This window comes from Simochromis diagramma, unplaced genomic scaffold, assembly GCF_900408965.1.
Source record: "Simochromis diagramma unplaced genomic scaffold, fSimDia1.1 OVJJ01000603.1, whole genome shotgun sequence".
Lineage (NCBI taxonomy): Eukaryota > Metazoa > Chordata > Actinopteri > Cichliformes > Cichlidae > Simochromis > Simochromis diagramma.
In genome coordinates, this window is record NW_024387414.1 from 14,268,534 (window position 1) to 14,292,463 (window position 23,930).

The 23,930-nt window shown below is 38.8% G+C and overlaps 1 protein-coding gene across 1 annotated transcript; it reads left to right on the forward strand.

The window, feature by feature from the left end:
- Positions 1–1,293: 1,293 nt before the first annotated feature.
- Positions 1,294–11,766, forward strand: rhoua (ras homolog family member Ua). The gene is made up of 4 exons (XM_040011876.1): positions 1,294–1,903; positions 2,310–2,368; positions 5,285–5,473; positions 7,031–11,766. Exons 1-4 carry the CDS (start codon positions 1,612–1,614, stop codon positions 7,313–7,315), a joined length of 825 nt encoding a protein of 274 aa, XP_039867810.1. The 5' UTR covers positions 1,294–1,611; the 3' UTR covers positions 7,316–11,766.
- Positions 11,767–23,930: the final 12,164 nt, after the last annotated feature.

The window sequence follows — 23,930 nt, forward strand, 5'->3', positions numbered from 1 at the left end:
CTGGACCCTAACATTACTGAAGAAGTGTGGGATCATTCAGTTCAGTTAAATTTTATTTATATAGCGCCAAATTGCAACAGTCATCCCATGGTGCTTTATAACTATTTTAAGGTGAAGACCTTACAATAATACAGAAGGAAACAACAAAAATCAGATGACCCTCTATAGACAAGAACTTGGTGACAGTGGGAAGGAAAAACTCCCTTTTAAGACGAAGAAACATCCAGCAAAACCAGGCTCAGGGAGGGGCAACCGTTTGGGGGTGAGAGGAAGGGGACAGGACAAAAGACACACTGTGGAAATGAGCCAGATATTAATTATAAGTAACGATTAAATGCAAAGTGGTGTATCAATACACAGAAAGTGAAAAGAGATGAGTGAAAAAGAAATGCTCAGTACATCGTGGGAAGCCCCCATCAGCTTAGACTTGGTGTAAATAAGGGAGGGTTCAGCATCACTTGATCGTCTTGACAGAAAATGGAACAAAAGGCAGCCAATGTCCAAAAAAGAACTTTGAATGTCCTACAAGAAGCCTATAGAACTATTCCTGAAGACTACTTAAAGAAATCACAAGAAAGCTGGCTATGAGAGTTCAGACTGTGTTGAAGAATAGAGGTGGTCACACCAAATATTGACTTTCATTACAATTGGACAAAACTTTTCCCCCCTCATATACTGTATATCCATGTGTATATATATATATATATATATGCAAACCACAAGGCATTTGTGTCTCTGTGAACTGGGGATCTTTTGTTCCTCTATGTTTGACTTCAGTTTGTTTTTAAGTTCCAGTAGTAAAGTACATAATAGGCTACCAGTAAACCAGCTTTCCTGTGGTGTGATAAGATGTGGTATGCGATTTGCAGTAAGTACTCCAGAATAGACAAAAAGAAGAGAAAACCACATACCATGGTTTTCATTTCAAAAAATGAAAATAAAGATGTTAGACTATAATGCTGATATTTCATACAAGGAAAACGCCACTATAATGCTTGATGAAAGCAGCAGAGCATTTTCAAAACAAAGAAAACAAAAGCAACAGGAAAAAAGAGGGAAAAAATAGATCAAATTTCAGTCTATGAAACCATCGTCTACTACTTTTTTTACTTAGTTAACACCAACATCAATCTAAACCTTAATGGATTTGTAAGACATAGTTTGTCCTCCGAAGAGTGGCAAGTCCATACAGTGTGAGTGCGTGCAACCGCTATGTGTCCCCACAACACCTGTAATCCAAGCACACACACACACACACACACACACACACACAGGCACCGTGATGTCACTGAAGGGGAGTTAGCGGCGGGTCTGTCCGTTGGACGTCTGGACGGACATAGACTCAGACCAGCGGCCAACGTTAATTCATCCTCCGCTCTTAGAATCGGACTCTCATTAATAATTTAATAAATCATGACGCTTAAAGGGGCTGTGTTGTGTGAGTCTCGGGTCCAACCTTGGTGATTTAACCATGGTAACTAAAAGGAAGAGGGTTTCGGCTACCACATAAAGTCAGTTGACAAACTGTGGCGGACGTTAACGGAAGAATGGACGGAGTGAAAACTGGCCCTCAACAGGACTGAACCTCCCGCCCGGGTCTCCTCGGGCTCCATGTCACCCTCCTCTCCGTGCCAGATGCCCCAGCGGGGCGATGGCTGCTACAAGCCGGCACCGGTGTCCCCTGCTCCGCCTGTGCCCCCGCGGAGGGTCCGGAGCCGGGACAGAGGCTCGGGCAGGACGCGGCGATCCGCGGCAGGGTCAGCGGGAGCCGGAGCAGCGGAGAAGCGGGTGAAGTGCGTCCTGGTCGGGGACGGGGCTGTGGGGAAAACCAGCCTGGTGGTCAGCTACACCACCAACGGCTATCCAACCGAGTACGTCCCGACTGCGTTTGACAACTTCTCAGGTAAAAAATAGGAGAAACTCATGACATGGTTCATAGGATCCAATAAATTCAATGATCTATGTTTCAGTTCATCAAGTGTTAGAAATGATGTCTTTGGCTTTAATGATCCTATTTCACACAGCCAAAGTTTTGCCTACTAGACGCTGTCTCAAGGGATTGATTTATGTGTTTACTTGACTTATTTAATATATTAAATATTTTATTTCATATTCTTTTAATTTTTTTTATCATACTGACTTTTTTGCCAGTTTGTGTTGTGTTGTCATCAAAGTCAAAGTTTGTCATTTTATTACAACAGTAAACCTTACATTGGTGATACTAACCTCAAGATGATTTGTGTGTGTGTGTGTGTGTGTGTGTGTGTGTGTGTGTGTGTGTGTGTGTGTGTGTGTGTGTGTGCATGTAGCGGTGGTATCAGTGGACGGGCAGCCAGTTAAACTACAACTCTGTGACACAGCTGGACAGGTCAGTGACCTCTGTACAAACACTAGACACTCAGAGGACAGTGTTTCCTGTTGTTCTTTTTTTAAATTCATGTTGGACACAATGCCTCTCCCAAGGAAATCATTCTTTCTTTCTTTCTTGCCTGTCTGAGTAGCATCCAGTAAGACAAATGCCTTTTTTTTTTTTGCCTGAGCTACAAAGGAAATGGGAGGGAAGAGGGGTAAGACGTGCTGAAAAGGCTGCATTGAAACAGGACAATGCACGTCCTAGCCCTAGTCAGTGGGATAACATGTAAACAGGTTAAAACATGAAGTTCATTAGGTTCTACATTGCAGGGATGTTTCATAGATGACAGGAACATAGATTAGGATTACTCACAGACTAAAAATAAATCAGTGTTTTGTGTATCTCTAGGTCTTTCCTTGGAATAACTCTCTGGCACACAGGAAGTGATGTAATTCTGTCTACATTTGCGAAGGAGTAGATGTTTGTTTGAAGATAGTGGAAGATGTAGAACACTGTGATAAGCTACAACTGGTTAAACATCAAACAGAGGGTATATGCTGATAGAGATAAAACACATAGGGTAAAACAAAATCACCACACATGCAGTATAATCACATAATCATGCACCAGAGTTATTATAGTTTTTTTTTTCTAATGAGTTTTTATTTTTACTTCATTTTGACTTTTTGTTTTTAATTCAGTTTAGTTTCAGTAAGTTTCCAGAGTGGATTTTCTTATTTCAGTTTAGTTTTTATTGTTCAAAAATGTTTAGTTTTAATTTATGTTTTATTAGTTTCAGTGTTAGTTTTTTAAGTATTATTTTTGAGGGCATAATAATAATAATCGGAGGCAAGATTTAGGAAAATTACTATAGGTATAACAAAAAAACCCCAAAACATTTTAACTCACAGTCAGCTCACAGTCTTGTAAATAGAGTCTCAAAAAAACAAGTCTATCAGTGACTCATCAGGCAAGATGTAATACATTTATTTGATCCAAAGTAACAAATACTCAAACATTAAAACTAAAAATGGACATTTCCTCTATGTTTTTATTTTATTTTTGTTAGTTTAAGTTTAAAAAATCATTTCATTTGGTTCTAGTTTTATTTTTATTTTAGTTTCACATCTAGTTTTAGTTTTTAAGTTTCGTTTTAGTTAGCTGTAATAACCTTGACATGTAACATGTAAAAAACATTATAATCACCATTTTTCAGCTCACTTCAGCTGTATTTATATGTAAGACAGTTTGTAGTATCTGGAAACTGCAACCATCAGCTGATGCCCTATGAGAAAGGATTTGGTGACAATGGGGAGAAAGAACTTATTTTTAGCAGGAAGAGAAACAGTAAAGTAAATCAGTAAGTAAAAGTTTATTTATATAGCACTTTTCACAGACATATGTCACAAAGTGTTTCACAAGAGAGGTAACAAAAACTCAATACAATCACAAATACATCATAAAAGCCCTGGTCTAATTAAAAGCTTTTTGAAATAAAAATGTCCTTAGCTGCTTTTTTGAAGGTCTCCACAGAGTCTGAACGCTGTAGAAATATAGGAAGTGCATTCCACAGTCTGCATTCCACATCATCAGTTGTACAATCACCCTGGTTCTATAGCAAATGGCAAAAGAATCACAAAAAGGTCATTTATTTGTCCACGTTGATGGAAATGATTTTCTTTTTTCTTTAACCGTTAAACTAATCACTACAGTACATTTCAGGTCTCTGCTGTGCAGATGCTACAGTGGGAACACATCACTGTGGCAACTGAGAAAACGGAGGTTAAAAAGAAGAGGAAGCCGCAGTATTTTAAACCAAACCATCATCTTTTTATACACCTTATCAAGTAGTTTCTAATGATTATTTATAACATATTTTCAACTAATTACATATTAAAATTAGACAAAAGAAAAGTAAAATATCTATAATGTGTATGACTCAAAGTGTGGTCTTGTGTGAGCGCAAAATGATTCATTTCACTACCATTCCCTTCAGCCTCTGAATGTAGACATTTGTATTTAACTTATTTTTTATTTTTTACTTTAAAATTGAAATGACTAATTTCATAAAGAATGAGTTAATCTAGACAGATAAATAACCGTGTTCACAGACAAACAAAAAACCTGGAAACTTAGAGGACATCACTGTTTCATGAATTCATGTATGACCGTTTCAAACAAACAAACAAACAAACAAACAAACAAACAAAAAATGCATCTCAGAGGAGAATGAAAATGCTCTGTTCATGGAAAGTCTCCCACCAGTGAGAGCTTATAGCAGCATAACTAGGGGGATGCTATAGCATGCCATGTCAAAAATAAAAGCTTGAAGCTTAATCTAATTTTAGAGACAGGGCTTGTTTCATAAATCCAACAGAAGAGGGTCCTGATAGCTGATTGCTCCTCCCATTCTACTTCTGGAAACTCAAGAAACTAAAGTTAAACCTGCACTTCCAGAGAAAAGTGCACTGTTGGGATAATATGGTAGATTATCACTACAATGATCAGCTGCCCTCAAAAACAGTGGAACATTGAATGAGAGAGGAAAGATAAAATTGGAGATCAAGGAAAAACAGAAAGACAATTTTTAGGTTTTGATAAAATGTGCTTCTCAAACTTTTTCTGATAGGCTTCACCCCAGAAGCAGAAATAAAGTTCACACTCTTCTACCAATTATTATCTATCATGAACAGTAAAAAGGGATCTGAGGTGAATTTTAATAAACTAAAGGTTAGCATGATAGCTTAAGTATGCTATATATTAAAAACAAAATCACATTAATTGAACATAGTGTTACTCCTAGCCCTCATCATCCCACCTGCAGTGGGGCCCGCCCTTTAGCTTAAGAACCACTGCCTTGAAGCAGAGGTAGGCAGTGATGAATCACAGTATCTCTGTGTGAACACTCTCGGTCTCTCACAACCTTTCCAGGATGAGTTCGACAAGCTGCGCCCTCTGTGTTACACCAGTGCAGATGTGTTCCTGCTGTGCTTCAGCGTCGTCAGCCCTGCCTCATTTCAGAACGTTCCTGAGAAGTGGGTACCAGAGATTCGGAAACACGCCCCCTTTGCGCCGCTGGTTCTTGTCGGGACGCAGTGTGATCTCAGAGAGGATGTCAAGGTGTTGATTTTTATCCTGTACATAAATCACAATTTATGTAATTCTATTGCCTGTTTCTCTCTCTTATCATTCTTATCATTGTGTAAACCAATGACACCATGCACAAACTAAATGGAAGCGTTATTATAGTTATTGCACAGCTTGGTTGTGAATCTAGAATTAAACTGTAACATTTTGAAGGTTATGACGTTCAGCTGGTGTTGATTCTCTTGTAGAGAAATATTTATTCACCTTTATGGTCATTTTGGCAGCTTTAGTTATACCACTGTCGAGGTTTATACATTTTGTCTGCTCCATTTAAATCAGTCAGGGTAGAGTAAATATTAGAAACACAGCATCGTTTAGCAGCACCACAAACTGGAGCCTCGTAAATGTCCAAGTCTCCGTGCTGTCTGGATGTTTTTTTGTGACCACATAGAAGAGTTGTCGCAATGTCACAAGTTGGTAATGTTGCAACTTTCGACATTATGACCAAATGCAATTTTGGCATTGCATAATGTGTTTGTAGGAAAAAGCACATGCATGTATACTCAGGGGCTGTAGCTGTTTGGATTATAAAACCTTTTTGTGCAACTTACCCAGTGCATAAAAACGCTAAAGCCTGTACAGATGCATCTTTCCCGTCTCCTCAACTGATTGTGTGCTGAGGTCAGTACTGTCACTTTACAGCAAGCAGGTTCCTGCAAATGTGTTCCTGCTATACGTCAGTGTTGTCAGATTCTAATCTTTCTGGCTTCGTCCCACAGTAAAAAGATATGTGAGTTTAACTGGCAATTCTAAAATTGACCATGGATGCAATTTACCCTTAATGAAAGTATGAAGATGCAATCTGATATCAAAGCGTGTAATAAACACGCTGGTCCACCGTGTCCATTTTCATGTCCACTTCATGTTTTGACTCTCGTAGATTTCACGTTTTTGCTTACACGTTTTTCGATGATGCTGGGTATATATATATATATATATATATATATATATATATATATATATATATATATATATATATATATATCTGTTGTAGTCTAAAGCACTTTGAATGATCAGTACAAATGTCAGTCCATTTCCAGCAAGTAGCAATTGGCAGACAGGCAAAAACATAAGACTAATTCATTTAAGAAAAAGAGACAAACAAGAGCTTAGACGAAAAACATACAAAACAGGCAAAAATGTAAAAAATTATAAAAAGGAAGACTAAAATCAGGCAATACAGATTAAGAGGACTGAAAAGGGAAAACAATAACTAACTCTGTGAGAAGGATCTCCTCAGGCCGGTGCTCATGTAAACATGCAGTCACCCTCTTGACTTTAAAACAGCCACAAGGGTCACACCTGGATCTACTTTTATGCTGTATGTCTTTCCCCCATAAAGATGAGATTTGACTCTAATAGGCATCCAAGGGGGAAAGAGATATAACTTAAAGTCAGATCCAGATATACCTTAAAAGGCTCAATTAAAATGTAAAAAGCAATTCTAAGACAAATAGTATTGGGGTGATGTGATGCTATTTGCTTAAACTAGTAAGTATATTTATTTCATATTTTTGTAATTTTCTTTAGGTCCTCATTGATCTGGCGAAGTACCGTGAAAGACCTGTGGACCCAGTGGATGCCCAGGACTGTGCGATGGAGATTGGAGCAGTGGCCTACTTAGAGTGCTCTTCGCTGACCCAAAAAAATCTCAAGGAAGTGTTTGACACAGCCATATTGGCCAGCCTGCAGAACTACAGCTCCCATAAGCACCAAAGGGGGAAAAAGAAACGCAGAAAAAAGCAAAGACAGACACCGGACAAGATGAAAAGTCTGTCAAAGTCGTGGTGGAGAAGGTACTGTTGTGTGGCTTAGAGGAGACTTTATTCTTGTCTGATTCAGCTGGGTTTTAGTTGACAAGCACAGAAAGGTGGTTTTTTCTTTAAAAGGAGACGGATACAGGACCTCTCCTGGACTGCGGCTGGGAAGTGTCACAGATGTAAAATATTTTGTTTTTAGCCCCCATTCTGGATTCTGGATGAGATTTACTACTGAGCCTCCCTGCAGGAGAAGGTGGTGCTGTGTCTCCTGGAATTAAACTGGCATGAACCAGTTCTATTGTGGGACTAGCAGAAGATGTGATAATATTGTTCAGGATTAGACTGGTACAGATTTGAACAGGAACTTGGAACTGTGTTTTCTCTGGAGTTAGATCCAACCTATAATGGATTTATGCAGCCTGGTTACGAACCCTGGAGGGGAACTGGACTGTCTTCAGAATATAATTGTTATTATTGGTGGCTTAAAAACTGTGCGTCCAATTCCTGGTCCTTTTTTTTAACTTGCTTCTAAATTTAGTCTGGTTTCAGATGCCCATGATTAGAAAGAACTGCTAACTGAAATAGACCAGACCAGACCAAACGTTGTCATTTTGGAGTTTCTGACCCAGACAATGATCAGTGGCTATAATTATAGTCAGAACAAGTCCAACCCTCAGTTAATTTTAGAGCTGCTTTTTATAACTGGGGCCATTGTTATTCATAATGAAAAAAAAAAAAACTTTATTAAACTGTTAAGTATTTCCTGGTGACAGACATGTTTAGTCTATAACCTGGATCAGGTTTTCCCCTTTTATTGTAGTGCTGATCTGGACAATTATGCTGTTAGATCTGGTATGAAATTAAGCATAGTTTTCAGCGTGTCCTGACAGAAAAAGGTTCGGTGAGGCTTAGGCTTTGGATAGGTGCCAATCATGTCTTTCTTCTTGTGCTTTGATCAAAAGTGAGATTTCAAAGAATAAGGAGCCAGATAATGAAGAAAAAATCATAATATGTTAAAAAGCATGTCTGAATATCCACTGCTCTCTAATAGCAAGTTGTATCTTTAGTCAAGAAGATACAACCTGGATCCAGGACTCAGTGACCCACTTTGGGTTTCCACTGGTAGCTGTGGTATTTTATCATCTTCATCTAGCCCCCATTATTACTGAAAGACTGAACAATCTGTTAAAATAGAGTGGTACCAGTGTGGCGTGGTTAAATATAAATCTCTGCACTGTGCTGGTGACTGGTGCTTGACCTTAATCGGGCAGGAGGACATTTTGTAATTCATGATCGCATTGTTCCACAAACGAGAACGTTGCTCAGTGCAGTACTCAAGTGGCTCTTTTCACATGGAAATGAAGAATTCAGTTTAAAACTGAGACATTCGAATCTAAATCATCTACAGGCACAAGCTGCAAGGCAGGCAAATAAAAGCCAATTGATGTTAGATATTTGTTCTGCTTGATGTGGGTTTGATTTATCTTTGCAGACACTTAAACAACCTTAACTATGAGCACGTAATGTAATTAAACCCACCCAGTGCTCTTTGCATGTGCTTGTTTCTGTAAGTTTGCAAAAAAAAGAAAAAAAGAAAGTGTCTTCACCTTTTCTCTTAAATGCAATTAAGACTGTGAAGTTTGAATTTTCTACTAGCAATGTTAACCACCCGTTTTTCTGCCCTCACTGTTATAGCCAACCCTGTGTTTACTGTTTTCTGTGATAGTGCTTGCAGGCTGTCCTCTCTCAAATAGATGTAGCTTTATGTGTTGTAAAGCAGCAATAAAAACAAAAGTGAAGATGGAAAACATGTGGCTGTCACACACTCAGCTGCCACACCTTCCTTCGTACACCATAGTTACTAAACCGAGAGCACAGACCAGCAGGGTCTGTTTTATTTTTCTTCAGTGTCTCCGTCTAAAAAGGCCCGTTGTATTAAAGTCACTGCAGCAGACAGGAAAGAGCACAATGTTTGTTATGCCATTTTGTAGCATAAAACACAATTATTCATAGAGACATGAACACTGTCATAGCTGCATTTCAAAATTTGGAAGTTTTATCTCACTTCCCAGTTAAATGTCAGAATTTATTAGAAAAAAAAGATAATTATATTATGAAAAACAGATTTATTATTTGACTGACACATTTCAGCTTGCGGCTTTCAGAAAACATATCACAGACCAGATTCTAAACAGCACAGAGTAAAGAGTACAGTAAAAATATATACAAGAGCCAGCATACATATCCACCAATGAGGCACCAAAAAGGATGGCCTGGGCAAATGGTTTAAAGCTCAGGGTCTTAAAATGGTTTAAAAGATTTGATTTAATGACATATTTTGCTTCTTGTATTGTTAGTGACATAAAAATAACTGAGGCTGTGGATGTGTAACTGACAGGTATTTTGGCTTTTAAGCGTGGCGTTAAAACCTTGTACAGTTCTCAAAAATAAGCATTTTCCCCCAAAGAACTACCCCGCATCACATCTGTGGCTGTTGGGTTCTTTACTGGTGTGAAACAGAGTAAGCCATGTTGTGCCTGGGAAGTTCAATTCATCTTAATAATGAGACTTTGAAAAATAAGAAATGTTTTATTTAGATTAAAATATCCACAGTTTGGAATCCACGTAGTGTTTTCTGTCAGAGTTGCATATTTTTAGCCAATTAGTAAATTACACTCTTGTGCTCATTTTCAGCTTCATATTTATTCTTGGACTCTAGAGTACCTTTGCATGAGTCATAGTTCAAAATAATCCTTATGTGTCTTGCACTGGGCCTTCTGTCATCTTCTGTCTGAAACAAACTGTTTTTAGGCCCTTTCAACCTTTTTTGGATTCCTCTTGTAAACAGAAGGTCTGAACAGGTTGGCAGGTGGGTGGAGCTTCTGTGCTCAGAAATTACCATATTAAAGTCATCACCTCTCAGTGACATCATAAAGATAAACATCCAAAAAACATCAAAAAAACAGCCTCAGCCTTTGGGCTCACAGGGATATCTGATGTCATTATTTGAAAATTTGCCTGTGTTTAATACGACCATCCATGAGTGTAACAGTTGATGTATAACAGAAAATAAGGAAAAGCAAAACAGATCAGCTTTAGAATGGGTTTTACTAGAGCTGCTTGGTAGCTTTCTATTGAAGATGTTACAGTGGAGACTGAATGGTTTCACTGTTTCACTGTTTCACGGTGTTTTAGGCTTGATAGCAAACGCATTGTTTCTTGCAGGAGAAAAGGCATAATAGGTTACTTGTCTTGCTGTTTGCGTGCAGTCTTGGCTGATGGTGCAGTAAAGTAGGCTAAAGGTCATGCAGAGTCTTTATCATAGCTTGTTTTTCCCTTTATCAGCTTTTACCTAGTTTAAAATTTCTGGAAAGCAGGATGTTTGCTCACTGCAGTCTTTCAGTAAATATTCATTTTTTTTTAAAAATGTATACCTACTGAAATACATTAAATCAACATATTCTTACATAGGTCTGAGTTAGATTTCAGGGTAAATCCTCCTTGATGTTTTTTTCTCCTCCTCATACATTAAAATGTGACTCCATAAAGCATGCAAATTATGCCACTCTGTTCACGACTGACTGATTAATAGGATATTACAATTCAAACTGCTGTCATGTGATACAACTTTTAATGTGTAAGACTATGACTGTGCCACCAGAAAACAGCATAGCTTTTAGCTGCCCCCCCCCCATTTCCCCCAAGTGTTCAACAGCAGCATGCACCCTGCACTGTATGATGGATGTAAGGCTTTGCAATGTAGAACAGATCGGTCTCTGGAAGTGAACAGTGTTTAAAGACAGTCAGAGAAGACATGTGGTGTGCTGGTATTCTTCTAAAGCTAAGACAGAAATGTTCTGTGTTTGGAGCAGGTCCAAAGTCAGGAGTTTTATAGGTGTTATTGAGCTATGAGTTTTCAGAGATGTGGTTGAGTTTAGCTATTGCAGTAGATTTGGTGCTGGAACTGGATTCCAGAGTGACCTAATTATCCCTGCTGAGGACATTTATCAATAAGTAACTTGTGTAGTGCTATTGGATAGCAAGTTAAAGTCATCCAATAGGAAAATGTTTGAGTCAGACTACAACAAGAACTGATCCTCTGTTTACTTTAGGTCTAAATGTGCAACTTCATGCACATTTAGACCTAACTGGGCACTAAATGCCCATGTTGACCTAATTTCTGATTGCACAAGACTGCACCACGTGGTTATGTGAGTGTAAACAGAAGCATTGCCAACAGAAGGTCTCATTTTTGAGGTTCGATTGTTTTACTGAGGTTGATACCCCCTAGAGGACACCTGAGCTCACTCACAAGAGACACCAGCTGAAAGCTTCTCTTAGGAAACCAGTCCACTGAGCCTGTGTGAAGCGCCAGTGTTTTCATTTTCTCTGCATATAAAAACACTGCTGCAATTCTCTGTTTAACCGAGGGCTTTGGTTTGTGTTTGATATATTTGTACAGATGTTTTATACCCTGAGAAATAAAGAATATTTGGCATAAAAATATGTTGTGTTTGAGTGCTTAGTGGCAGACTGAGAATGTGTGTGTATATAAACTCTACTCCCACAGGCTGTAAACAAGACTGAGGTTTCATTTTAAGGTGCATGCATGTTTGAAATGAGGGCAGTCGGGCATGCAGCATTTTAGCACCATCGCTTGAATGCAGAACGGTTTTGAGTTTGACAAAAGTCCAAACTCCACAGAAAGTACCTGAAGTCCAGAAAATAACTATGAGCACCAAAAAGGCATGAAAAACCCTAGGAATACTGGAAAGCTTGAAGGAGACAACACACTCTGGCAGGTAATGGTCAGTCTCTTTGTGTTAGCCCAATGATGGACTGGCACCCTCCTGCCCTCGCCTTGTGCCAGCTGGGTTAGATCCCAGCCTCTCTATGACCCTGAGTTAAATAAGCAGTCAAGAAAACAGGCCAGTGGTGTCAAGCGTGCATTCACTCAAGCCCACTGGATAGCTTTGCCACTGATTAATCATTAGTCATTAATATTTTGGGGTTTTTCAATAAAATCCATTGCTACTCCTAGTGGGCACTTGTATGGGTGAGAAAATGCATGGAAAGTTAAAAGCATTTCTAGAGTATGTCAACTTTTTTGCATCATAAATAGTAAAATAGCATTTCCTTCCAAAACCTGTTCAAGATATGCTATTTTAGAGCCACTGTGGTCTTTAGTGTGAATGTAATAACACGTTGTTAAAGCTGCACCCACACAGGAAGTGAATGACATTTGAAGACTCCGCATGACTATGGGTGAAATAACCACTGGCAGTTGAATGAAAGGACTACCAATGAAAGTGCAGGACACCAATGATTGACATATGTCCGGGTAAATAATGCCAGAGCCCTTGATTAACTCAGTTGTGTCAGCCAGGGTTCAGAATTCACGTTTGTTACCTGGGTCATATAACCTTAAAAATAGTGCCTGCAAGTGCTTAGCGGACAGCTTCTTTTTTAACTTCTTACCTTTTAAAAATGCATCTCAAACTTTTGTGCTGCTATATCTGTATAGCACTGCTAGCATATGTTGCTAACTTTCTGAACTAGTGCGAGGCTCTATGATCTACCATTGCTTTAAAAAAAAAGGTCTGTTAGGATGAATGGAGATGATGCAGCTCTACCATTCAACAGTTCTGGGTCACCTAGGCAAACACAATGTGGAATGTCAACCAGTGAAAAACCATGGAAGCTGCATCCACACGGAGCGATTCTCTTGCTTTTTAATTTCAGTCATCTAGCTAGCTTTCCAGGCTCTACTTGCCTAGGTAGCTCAAATATATGTCACTTAACTCTTTGCTGCGCTCTCATTGGTAGTTGCTTCAATTGATGCTTCAAAGAAACTTTATTTCAGGACCCACCACTTCGTGTCACCTGTATTGTTTTTCTTTTTGACCTGAATTCACGTTAAGTTCCCAAATGTCTACCATAGAGTATTGTACTCAGGTCACTGTATGCTCAATACACAGCCTAACTAGTAAACTTGCTGCCTGAATTGATTGCCTGGATGGGTGGCATCTTGTTTAGTCAATCTTTTGTGTCTTTAACTTTATATCAAGCTTTCTTAACATTAAAGGAAATCTAAGCTATGGAATTTTTTAATGGAATCAAACTGAGCTTCATACGGCCCATTAACTGAAGGGAGTTTAACACCCCTGAAGTATGAAATAGTTCGTTTACAACATGTGGTTTATATTTGTGTGTTTTGTCAAAAAGGAGGTTTATAGTTAACTTTCTAAGTTAACTTTTAAATAAGCAGACCCTCAACTACTTTGTTAGAAAGTACCAGCGCCTACTAACATGTTTGTTCATGTTGGTTTTGCTGATGTCGTGTTTCAGCTTGCTTTGTGATGTTACGCTCAGCTGATGAACATCAGGACAGTGAGATGAAAGATGTGAGCAATGTCTGAGGGCATAGAGACCAAACACAGATACAGACAAATACACACACACACACACACACACACACACACACACACACACACACACACACACACACACACACACACACAAAGAAAGCCTACAGAAAGTCATCCAAATTCAGACTGGATCATTGTAAACAGACTCTCTGCTTCCAGGCCCTTTCGGTTATGCAAGAGCTTTATTTTGAAGGCTGTCATGTGACATTTGGTTAGTGGTCTGTCTAAGCTCTTGGAGACTCTGTGTGTGTGTGTAGGAGAAAGTGATTGTAAATCTTACTGAGATACAAACCGCTTTGCTCCACATGACAACACAGTTAGTGAATAAAGAGGCGGCCGACTTTGTTCTCCTTAGGTCAGCTGCTCTGTGACTCGAGCAGTGCCAGGTCCTGTTGGATGATCAGCTCCTGACACAAATTACAGCCTGTTTTCCAAAATGCAATAATGTTATTCCCTTGTTTCATGTCAGTTCTGTTTTGATGGTTTTTATGTGCCAACCGAACCTCGTAGGAGCAGTAACAAATGATTATGTAATTATGCAATCGTAGTCAAAATGTAATACAATACCCCCATTAACTATGCTTATGATAAAATGCACAACTGACTAAAAACACATGTCACAATGCAATGAAGGCTGACACATCACTAGTTTTATAAAGCCACTGACCTCATGATGAGGTCTTAAAAGTCTTCGTGATGCCAGTTCTCAGAGGTTCCCAAAGCTTTCCGTGTTTTTGTTGCATTAGTCTTATCGAATTGCTCAAGTTTCGGATTTGTTTGGTTTGCCATTCATAGCCACATCCTGTGTCCAGCTGGTGTTTTTAAGACTTAAAATGATTAAAATTGTACACTGTGAAATTAGTATAAAACTGCTGGTTAACTTAATAAGGTGCAAAATAAGATCATGCTGCAGTTGCATTAATGTTACTGTATTAGGCAGATGTTTTATCAGTATGATGTTATTCACACAAGAAGCAATAAGAATGGAAATCGGTAATACACATGAGAGTGCATTTATGCTAATAAATGTTACAGTCACATGTTCACAAAGCTGCCAGTATAGTCAATGGTTTAAGGGTTGGCTCCAATTCATTTTATAATTTTATAGCCCTCTCTGTGTGCGTGCGTGCTTGCGTGCGTGCATGCGCGCGTGCATGTGTGTGTGTGTGTGTGTGTGTGTTATGTAACCAAAAAAGGAGCCAAAGTGACATCAGTGCTGACTCTTAATGAGCAGAGCTGAAATATGATCTCCACTTTCCTAACAAGCTATAAACCCAATCAATGTGTGTTCTGACAGCTGCTGTATGTATGTGTGTGTGTGTGTGGGCACGCGCATGTGCTAAAGAGTGTTAAGAGAAAGTACAGAACAGGAAGTTCAGGGGAAAAACAGATGGGCAGGAGTAGATAGAAAAACACTAATAAATACTTGATCAGTTAGTGACAGAGTGACAATTATAGAGATCTTTAAAATCCAGTTTTAATACATTAGAAAACTTTGTGTAAAATTAAGAAATAAGAGACACCTCCTGCCACATTAATCAGACTCACAAGCTGGACTGTCCCTCTTCTCTTTAGTCTGGAGGACACGGCGTCCATGATTTCTGATTACTGAACACTTTTTCTCTGAGATACTCGTCCTCTCCAACATGCTCTTTTTAGACCCAATCATATAAACCCAATCAACTGCCAGTTAGCATAACATTAGTTGCAAAATGTTCCTACGGCTTGTCTCTTTTTTAGTACCACTTACTTTTACAACCCTTTAATTGCCCTGTCTGAGCTTTCTTTGTTTTAAGTGTTTATGTCATCAAATTCAAAAGAATTTACATGAAATGATAAATGTCGCAGTTTAAACCTTTTTGTTTTCTATATTCTTTTGTGAAACCATATAGGTATATGAGATTTGCAAATCACTGAATTTTGTTTTTAGTTGCATTTCACACAGCATCCAGTGGGATTGTGTATTATGGAGACAATAGTAATGACAGGGTAATCTTCAAAGATAACATTTTTTGTACTGAATAAAGAAACAGGACATAATCTGGACTGCATTAAGCGATCCTTTAAAACTTACTTGCTGCGGTAAATGATTTTTATTTTAATGTAATTTCTAGCAAAGTTGATAACAACCAGCTGCTTTCGTTTTGAGTGCTCAGCTTGTCTTTGTTAAGTAACACTAATAGTGTTGCCTTGCTGACAATATTATTAGTGTTACTTATTTTTTATACTGAATCCAGGTGTTATCCATAAGAAAACATCTTGCAACTAGCTGACTCAATAGTTTACCATCATGAGAGGCTATCATTTTTACTGAAGGGTTTTGACCTTTTTCCACAGAGTGCAAGTCACAATCAGAAAAGCACAAGAGTGAGGCTGAATGGCTGATTTACATTTAGCGTTGCTGTTTTTGTTTCAGGTTCTTGGTAGGGTGGATGCTGGCCTGCTGACCATGACCATGACTCATGACATTGTTAGTTACACCTGTGTTTTTCCTGCCATGGCGAGTCAAAATATCTTCTGTAAGTAAAGGTCTTCTGTTATCTGCATCAGACAGGAAAAGAGCTCAAAAAGAACCAGATGTTGTATCCATCTACACTGATTACTGGAACTAAAAAATAGATTATGACTATGGCTTATACCCAGCAGCTGTTAGTCAGACATTAGTAAGACGTCTACGTACAGAAATGTAAAAATGAAAATTTTCATAGAGCTCCATGCACTACTGTGAAAAACTAAGCATAACCATAGTAAGGTTGGTCTTCTGCACTATTTGTGATACTGTTCACCCATTTACACATCCATCATTTAGGTGTCTCCAGCACCAGTCGACAATGGACGGTGGTAGAAAACCTTTGCAGGCACAGAGGGAACATGCAAATGTCATACAAAAAGGCCAGAGGAGATCACAAAATACACAGCAACGACTTAATCTACACATTGTGACAATGAGTGGATTTTCCCCTCACAATGATCTGCACAGACCCACTGTTCAAACACGCTGACACACGCTCCTGGAATCTTTACTGAACGAGTGAAACTGCTGCCTGAATGGACTTTATCTCTGGCCATTCACCTGCTCTCAAACAAATATGCTCTTTCCTTTTTTTTCTCCCTTTCCGTATAACTTTCCAGTCAAATACACTCTCTCCTCTCTTGGTCTCTCTCTGCCCTCTTCCTCACATAGTTTATGAGGATAACCCATGAGGGAGAAGGTGCCATATAGCATTTGAGTTGAGAAACAGTGTGACACACATTCAGTTTACACACCTTCCTCCCACTTTCCAACTCTTCACATTAATACAGCTCATCTGTGAACTGCTAACAACAGCTGACGACTGTAACTGCCATAAAATCCCTGTAACCGCCCTGGAAATGCTGTGTATTTAATAAATGTGTTATTTCAAACGCCACTAAGCCTTTATATCATGGAGGCCATGATATAAAGGCTTAGGGGTCACCAGTACTGTGAAAACTTGAAGAAACACTTTTAGCTTGAAGTAATTGTTTTCTGCATGACTTCATCAGTCCCTCACATCCTTGCTGGGGGACTTTGGCCTGCTCTTCTTTACAACACGGCTGTAGGTCATTGAGGTTTGTTGGGATTTGTTTATGCATAGCTCTCAGTCCCACCACCGCATTTTAATCGGCTTGAAGTCTGAACTGTCATTGCAACACCTTGAGTCTTTTTTTAATTTAGCCGTTTTGTTTTAGATTTGTTGGCATACTTGGACTCATTGTCCTATTCCAGTTTCAGCTAGGCTTTAGTTGTCAGACAGATGACCTCACAATGAATACTCTGGAATACAAAGGAGTTCATGGAGGACCCAATGATTTCAAGGTTCCCAGATCCTGTGTCTGTGAAACACATCCGAATTATCACCCCTCCCTCCACCACTCTATTTGACAGTTGGTGTCAGGTATTTGGTTTTAACCAAGCAGGGTTCTATGCATTATGACCAAACAGCTCCACTTATTGGTCTAAAATACATTGCTACTGAAAGTCTTGTGGTTTGTTCAGCTTTTATAGAGGCTCTGATGATCAGTTAATCAGATGCATTTGATTAGCACCACCTGACTGCTGCTCACCCTCTTAAATCCTGTAGACACAGTAGACCTAAACTGGATAAACGTTTAAGGACATGGACAGATAAATGCTGTATTTAATTTTTCACAGGACTGTACACAATTGACACTCAGCTATTTTGAAAACAAATTATTATTTTCATGTTTTACATTTTCCCATAAACAGCAGCAACCAAAAAGTACTGCAGGGGGACTGATTAGGATTTTCCTTATTTTCTGTATATAGACTGCAACAATAATGAATGCTCATATTACAAAGTTTCAAAGACTGAGGTATGTGCTGTTAATAACTATGAAAGCTAAAGCTTTAAAATGTTTTTGTGTTTTTTAATTCTTGCTTCTAGATGATCAGTTAATCAGGGACAGGTTATCTCTAATATGATCATCTCATAGCAGCTCCACCTGCCTGACCATCAAACTTTCTGTTTGAGACATAAAACAGCTCGTTTCAGGGAGTCGATGACTTTGAGGGGCTATGTTAATGCTCCATACAGGATTGACGAGTATTATTTTTAAATTTGAGTCGTGTAAGTATAGAATAAAACTGTGAAGAAAGAAATGAGCACAGCAGGTCCACTTTAAATTAAAAAACAAACAAACAAAAAAACTTTTTTGCAGCAGTTTCGCCTTGATTTTTGACAGGATATGAGAGCAGATAGACACACAGGAAATGGCAGGGGTGGACTCAAATGTGGGTGCCTGGAAAAATCTTTCAGTATATGGGTCACATGCTCAACTAACTAAGCTATACTGGCAGCCCAACAGGTCCTTTTTAAGAAAGATTTAACTAAATGGTACAATTGGTGTTTTAATACTCAATAAACCATAATAAAATACAAAAATACTCAAAGTCCTTATAATCCAAAGTCCTTAAGTAATCTGTTATATGAATGTAAATGCATTGTAATAAAACTATAAATGTTTTATTAATAATCATTATACTGGCACATACTAATTATTAATAAGCATGTTATAAGGACTTTTACAATTTTTACCACCAATTAAGTAACACCTATTACAAGGACCTTACAAGTATTACCCAAGTCTCTCTTTGGCGTATGCATAAAACGTTGTATTTGCATACTTCTCGTTTGTCAAGATAAACCTCTTGTTATCAAAGGCATGTGGTTTCACATCATCGCTTGTTCTGACTTAATATAGCTCATCTAATTAGTCGCTGCTCGAGTGTGTTTACTGGAAAAGATAAAAGCTCTCGGTAATGAAGTCTGCAGGGTGCGTTTCAGTCTGCAGCAGCTGCAGCTGACACCACAGCTGATTCACAAGGAAGCTTTAAACTCTGAATCGGACACTCAAACAGCGTGAATCAGCCCAGCATTACACTTGTTTTTCAGTTTTAAAGAACATACTTTTTCTAACAATGTCAGGGTTCACTACATCAATGAAAGTAAAAATACTAGCCTCAGTATTTTGCATGTGATACACATTAACTTTAAGCATATAATAGCAAACTGTACATGATGTTTTTGCTGAATTTAATTCACCTGAGAAGCTCCACAGGGGTCAGTGGACTTCATGCACCACTAAGAACAATAAAGGTGTCATTTTTCATTTGTCATGCCACAGATGATCTCAATTAAATACAGTATATCCACACAGTCCTGAGGGAGACATGCTGATCTGAAAGCAGATGTCGAGCTACAATGTTGAGTTAATAGACATGAATTTTGAGCTAAAAATGCAATAAAACTAAGTAGAAAATAATCTATTTTTCTTACATAGACTCATGAGCAAAGCCTTATTTAATGACCTTTTTTCTGTCACACCTCTGAAAACCTGTTGTGTGTTTGATTCGCTCAGCTGAAGTTTATTTGCAAAATGCAACAGTTTATACAGGGATGCTATTCTGTTTCACTTCATTCATTAATTGAGTGAAACTGGAGCTGTGAGAAGAAGTCTGGAAGTAGGAGCTTTGACAAATCTCATTTAGAGGAGAGCAGATCAGTCTTAAATTGCTCACAAATCAGTGCCTCAGCAAGAGTCAGAAATTCCTAATAATTATAAGAATGCCTAACATCTGGGCAAAGTCTGCTGATGCTTTCCATCGGTCGTGTGTTTCCATGTTATCAGTAAACGGGACATACTGACAGGTTTTTCCAACTGCTCATTTCATGGCGTAGATAAGACCTTCAAGAACAAAGCGGAAAATGGCTCATAATTTCTGGATTATCGTGGAGCGAATAACAAAATGTCAGTTGATCCCGAGCCTGTTAGATGTAATTAGATGTACTAGGCTCTGTGGCAGAGCTGTATTATAAGACTGAGATTTAATGCTCATGGGTGTTTTTTAATGTAACACTCTTTAACATTGTTAAGTTGACTGGTTTGATGCAGTTTCTTAGTACAGGAACGTGTAGGATCCCAGTTTGAGAAACTTTAGAAGACAGCTTTGTGTTTGTTGGGCTTCAGCTGTAGTGGAAGAAAAGAAGTGCAAGAAACCGTGATACACAGCTACACCTACACATGGTTTTTATGGTTGGAAAAATCCAGGTGTGACTAATAATATTAACGACTTCACTTCTCAATTAAGTGTCCCAATGAGCCATGACAGAAAGTCTGCAATAGCAGGAAGCCGGAATGAAGTGGAAGCATCATTAAAACTATTAATTACATGAATGGCTTTCCAGCTATAATTTGGCAATAAGTGAAAAAGGTGCATTGACCACTCACTTTTAAAGGTGAAGGTCAGTGCTAAGAGCTGAAGCATGTGAATTTTCACACGCACTTTAGTAAATTACAACACAGTGACTAAGGTCAGGATTCAAGACTCTGTAGTCCTTTACACGTTGACAGTTTGTAACAGAGTCGTGCTTTGTTGCAGATGCAGCAGTTGGAGACTCAGCATGTCTGTTTGCTTCATCCTCTTCTTTTCTTTCTTTCTGTTCCTTTTCTTTTTCTATTCTTCCGCTTCGCCTATTTTCACTAACCTGGCCTTTACCTCCTGTCTGCTGCAGCAGAATATCCACACAGATGATAATATGAATAACAAAATAAAATAAACAAGCAGAATAAAAACATTACAGTGCTCCCTTTTAGCAGGAAGAATATTTTAAATATTTTCCAGTTTTATTTTGAACTTTGTTTATACGTTTTCCGAATTCTACTTTTACTTCCTGTCTTTTCCAGCTTTTGAGACCTCATGCTCATAGCTTGGCAGGAAAATTTTCTTTGTTTACTTAAGAGTCTCTTCTGGAACAAATGGTTAACATTTTAAGTGTTGTCTTTATTAATTTATACAATATAATAACAATATAATAAATGTATTTTTAAGTAAAATTTGCTGTTAGCCAAATTTAGGTTGCTCATGTTAGCTTGCTAAAAGCATTAGCTACTTTTTTGGCTAATGCTGACTGAATGCTCAGAAAATGTCATTGGTTAACTGCAATGTTGATCGTGGACAAACATTATTATGAAGATGTAGGAACAACACTAACACAGAGATATTATACTGTACATACGCACACATAGCTCTGTGTTTCCTTCCTCTGTGCTAGTTTGTATGCTAGCTCTTTGTGTTCCTGCAGTCACTTTAAACTTCTTGGGACTTTGTTCATTTTCAAGTTTCTCATTAGCCTCAATAAAAGCGTGCCTTTTGTCATTAATTGTGCTTGGATTACAGGGAGTGCAGAATTATTAGGCAAATGAGTATTTTGTCCACATCATCCTCTTCATGCATGTTGTCTTACTCCAAGCTGTATAGGCTCGAAAGCCTACTACCAATTAAGCATATTAGGTGATGTGCATCTCTGTAATGAGAAGGGGTGTGGTCTAATGACATCAACACCCTATATCAGGTGTGCATAATTATTAGGCAACTTCCTTTCCTTTGGCAAAATGGGTCAAAAGAAGGACTTGACAGGCTCAGAAAAGTCAAAAATAGTGAGATATCTTGCAGAGGGATGCAGCAGTCTCAAAATTGCAAAGCTTCTGAAGCGTGATCATCGAACAATCAAGTGTTTCATTCAAAATAGTCAACAGGGTCGCAAGAAGCATGTGGAAAAACCAAGGCGCAAAATAACTCCCCATGAACTGAGAAAAGTCAAGCGTGCAGCTGCCAAGATGCCACTTGCCACCAGTTTGGCCATATTTCAGAGCTGCAACATCACTGGAGTGCCCAAAAGCACAAGGTGTGCAATACTCAGAGACATGGCCAAGGTAAGAAAGGCTGAAAGACGACCACCACTGAACAAGACACACAAGCTGAAACGTCAAGACTGGGCCAAGAAATATCTCAAGACTGGTTTTTCTAAGGTTTTATGGACTGATGAAATGAGAGTGAGTCTTGATGGGCCAGATGGATGGGCCCGTGGCTGGATTGGTAAAGGCCAGAGAGCTCCAGTCCGACTCAGACGCCAGCAAGGTGGAGGTGGAGTACTGGTTTGGGCTGGTATCATCAAAGATGAGCTTGTGGGGCCTTTTTGGGTTGAGGATGGAGTCAAGCTCAACTCCCAGTCCTACTGCCAGTTTCTGGAAGACACCTTCTTCAAGCAGTGGTACAGGAAGAAGTCTGCATCCTTCAAGAAAAACATGATTTTCATGCAGGACAATGCTCCATCACACGCGCCCAAGTACTCCACAGCGTGGCTGGCAAGAAAGGGTATAAAAGAAGAAAAACTAATGACATGGCCACCTTGTTCACCTGATCTGGACCCCATTGAGAACCTGTGGTCCATCATCAAATGTGAGATTTACAAGGAGGGAAAACAGTACACCTCTCTGAACAGTGTCTGGGAGGCTGTGGTTGCTGCTGCACGCAATGTTGCAATGTGCAATGTTGATGGTGAACAGATCAGAACACTGACAGAATCCATGGATGGCAGGCTTTTGAGTGTCCTTGCAAAGAAAGGTGGCTATATTGGTCGCTGATTTGTTTTTGTTTTGTTTTTGAATGTCAGAAATGTATATTTGTGAATGTGGAGATGTTATATTGGTTTCACTGGTAAAAAGAAATAATTGAAATGGGTATATATTTGTTTTTTGTTAAGTTGCCTAATAATTATGCACAGTAATAGTCACCTGCACACACAGATATCCCCCTAAAATAGCTAAAACTAAAAACAAACTAAAAACTACTTCCAAAAACATTCAGCTTTGATATTAATGAGTTTTTTGGGTTCATTGAGAACATGGTTGTTGTTCAATAATAAAATTATTCCTCAAAAATACAACTTGCCTAATAATTTTGCACTCCCTGTATAACTGTACAGTAAAGACAGTGAACTGTGGCAAACATATGCTATGATATTGGTGCTCAAGTTATATTAAAAAAATATGCCGATTGTGGCTTTAAGCTAAAGAATAAAAGGCTTAAATGCAAGATTTCAACCCACCCTTATGTACTTTGTGGGGTTGTAACTTGAAAAATATTCATAGTATGAATAATTATTTACAGAGCTTTGTTAAATATGATTCTGAGTCAATCAGTGGGAGGTAATGATTGATCACACTGATGAAACCGACAGGTGAAAGAGACAGGTGAATATAGCGTCTGCCACCTTGACAGTTTGTAATTGGATTTCATGCTCTGTCACAGTTCTCAGGATTTACAGTATCTTAACATTTTAAAATGAACACATTTTGTGAGTCTCTCTCTTTCACATACAGACACACATAAACACTGTTCTGGGAAATGGGGATTAGTTACTGATACTGAGAGGTGGGAGTAATCAGCCTCCCTGTGTAGCCTCTGAAACCAGATGTAACCAGCTGGCACACACACACACACACTGTGACCAACAGGCTCATGGCCAGAACTTTTGTCCTTTTCTCAACTGTGTGAGCTGACACACAATGAGGAGAGAGGGAGGCCTAGTTTCAGCTGTGCAGAGTTCAGAGACGCTGCTTCAAATGAATCTTTGTGATTGAGGACAAATGTTCTTCAAAGGTCTGGAACAGTTGGACTTTATTACCTTTCCGTGCTGCCGCTTTAATTAAACGCTTTAATCTTTATCTTCACATTAAAATCACGGGCAAGTGAAAGTTGCACATGAGCTTGGATAAGTGTGTGTTTTTTTGGAAAGAAGCACAAGTGCATGTGTGAAGTGCGCCTTGCAGGACTTGCGTGTCTGTTTGTTTAACCCAGAACAGGCAGCAGGGGAGAGACTGGGTGTGCAGTGTTGAGGCAGTAACTGAAGGGAGTAG

Bases quoted from the DNA above. Each gene is read 5' to 3' on its own strand.
- rhoua (XM_040011876.1), top strand. From the start codon at position 1,612: ATGTCACCCTCCTCTCCGTGCCAGATGCCCCAGCGGGGCGATGGCTGC. The intron at 1,904-2,309 runs GTAAAAAATAGG...GTGTGCATGTAG, and splicing joins TGCGTTTGACAACTTCTCAG to CGGTGGTATCAGTGGACGGG. The intron at 2,369-5,284 runs GTCAGTGACCTC...CAACCTTTCCAG, and splicing joins TCTGTGACACAGCTGGACAG to GATGAGTTCGACAAGCTGCG.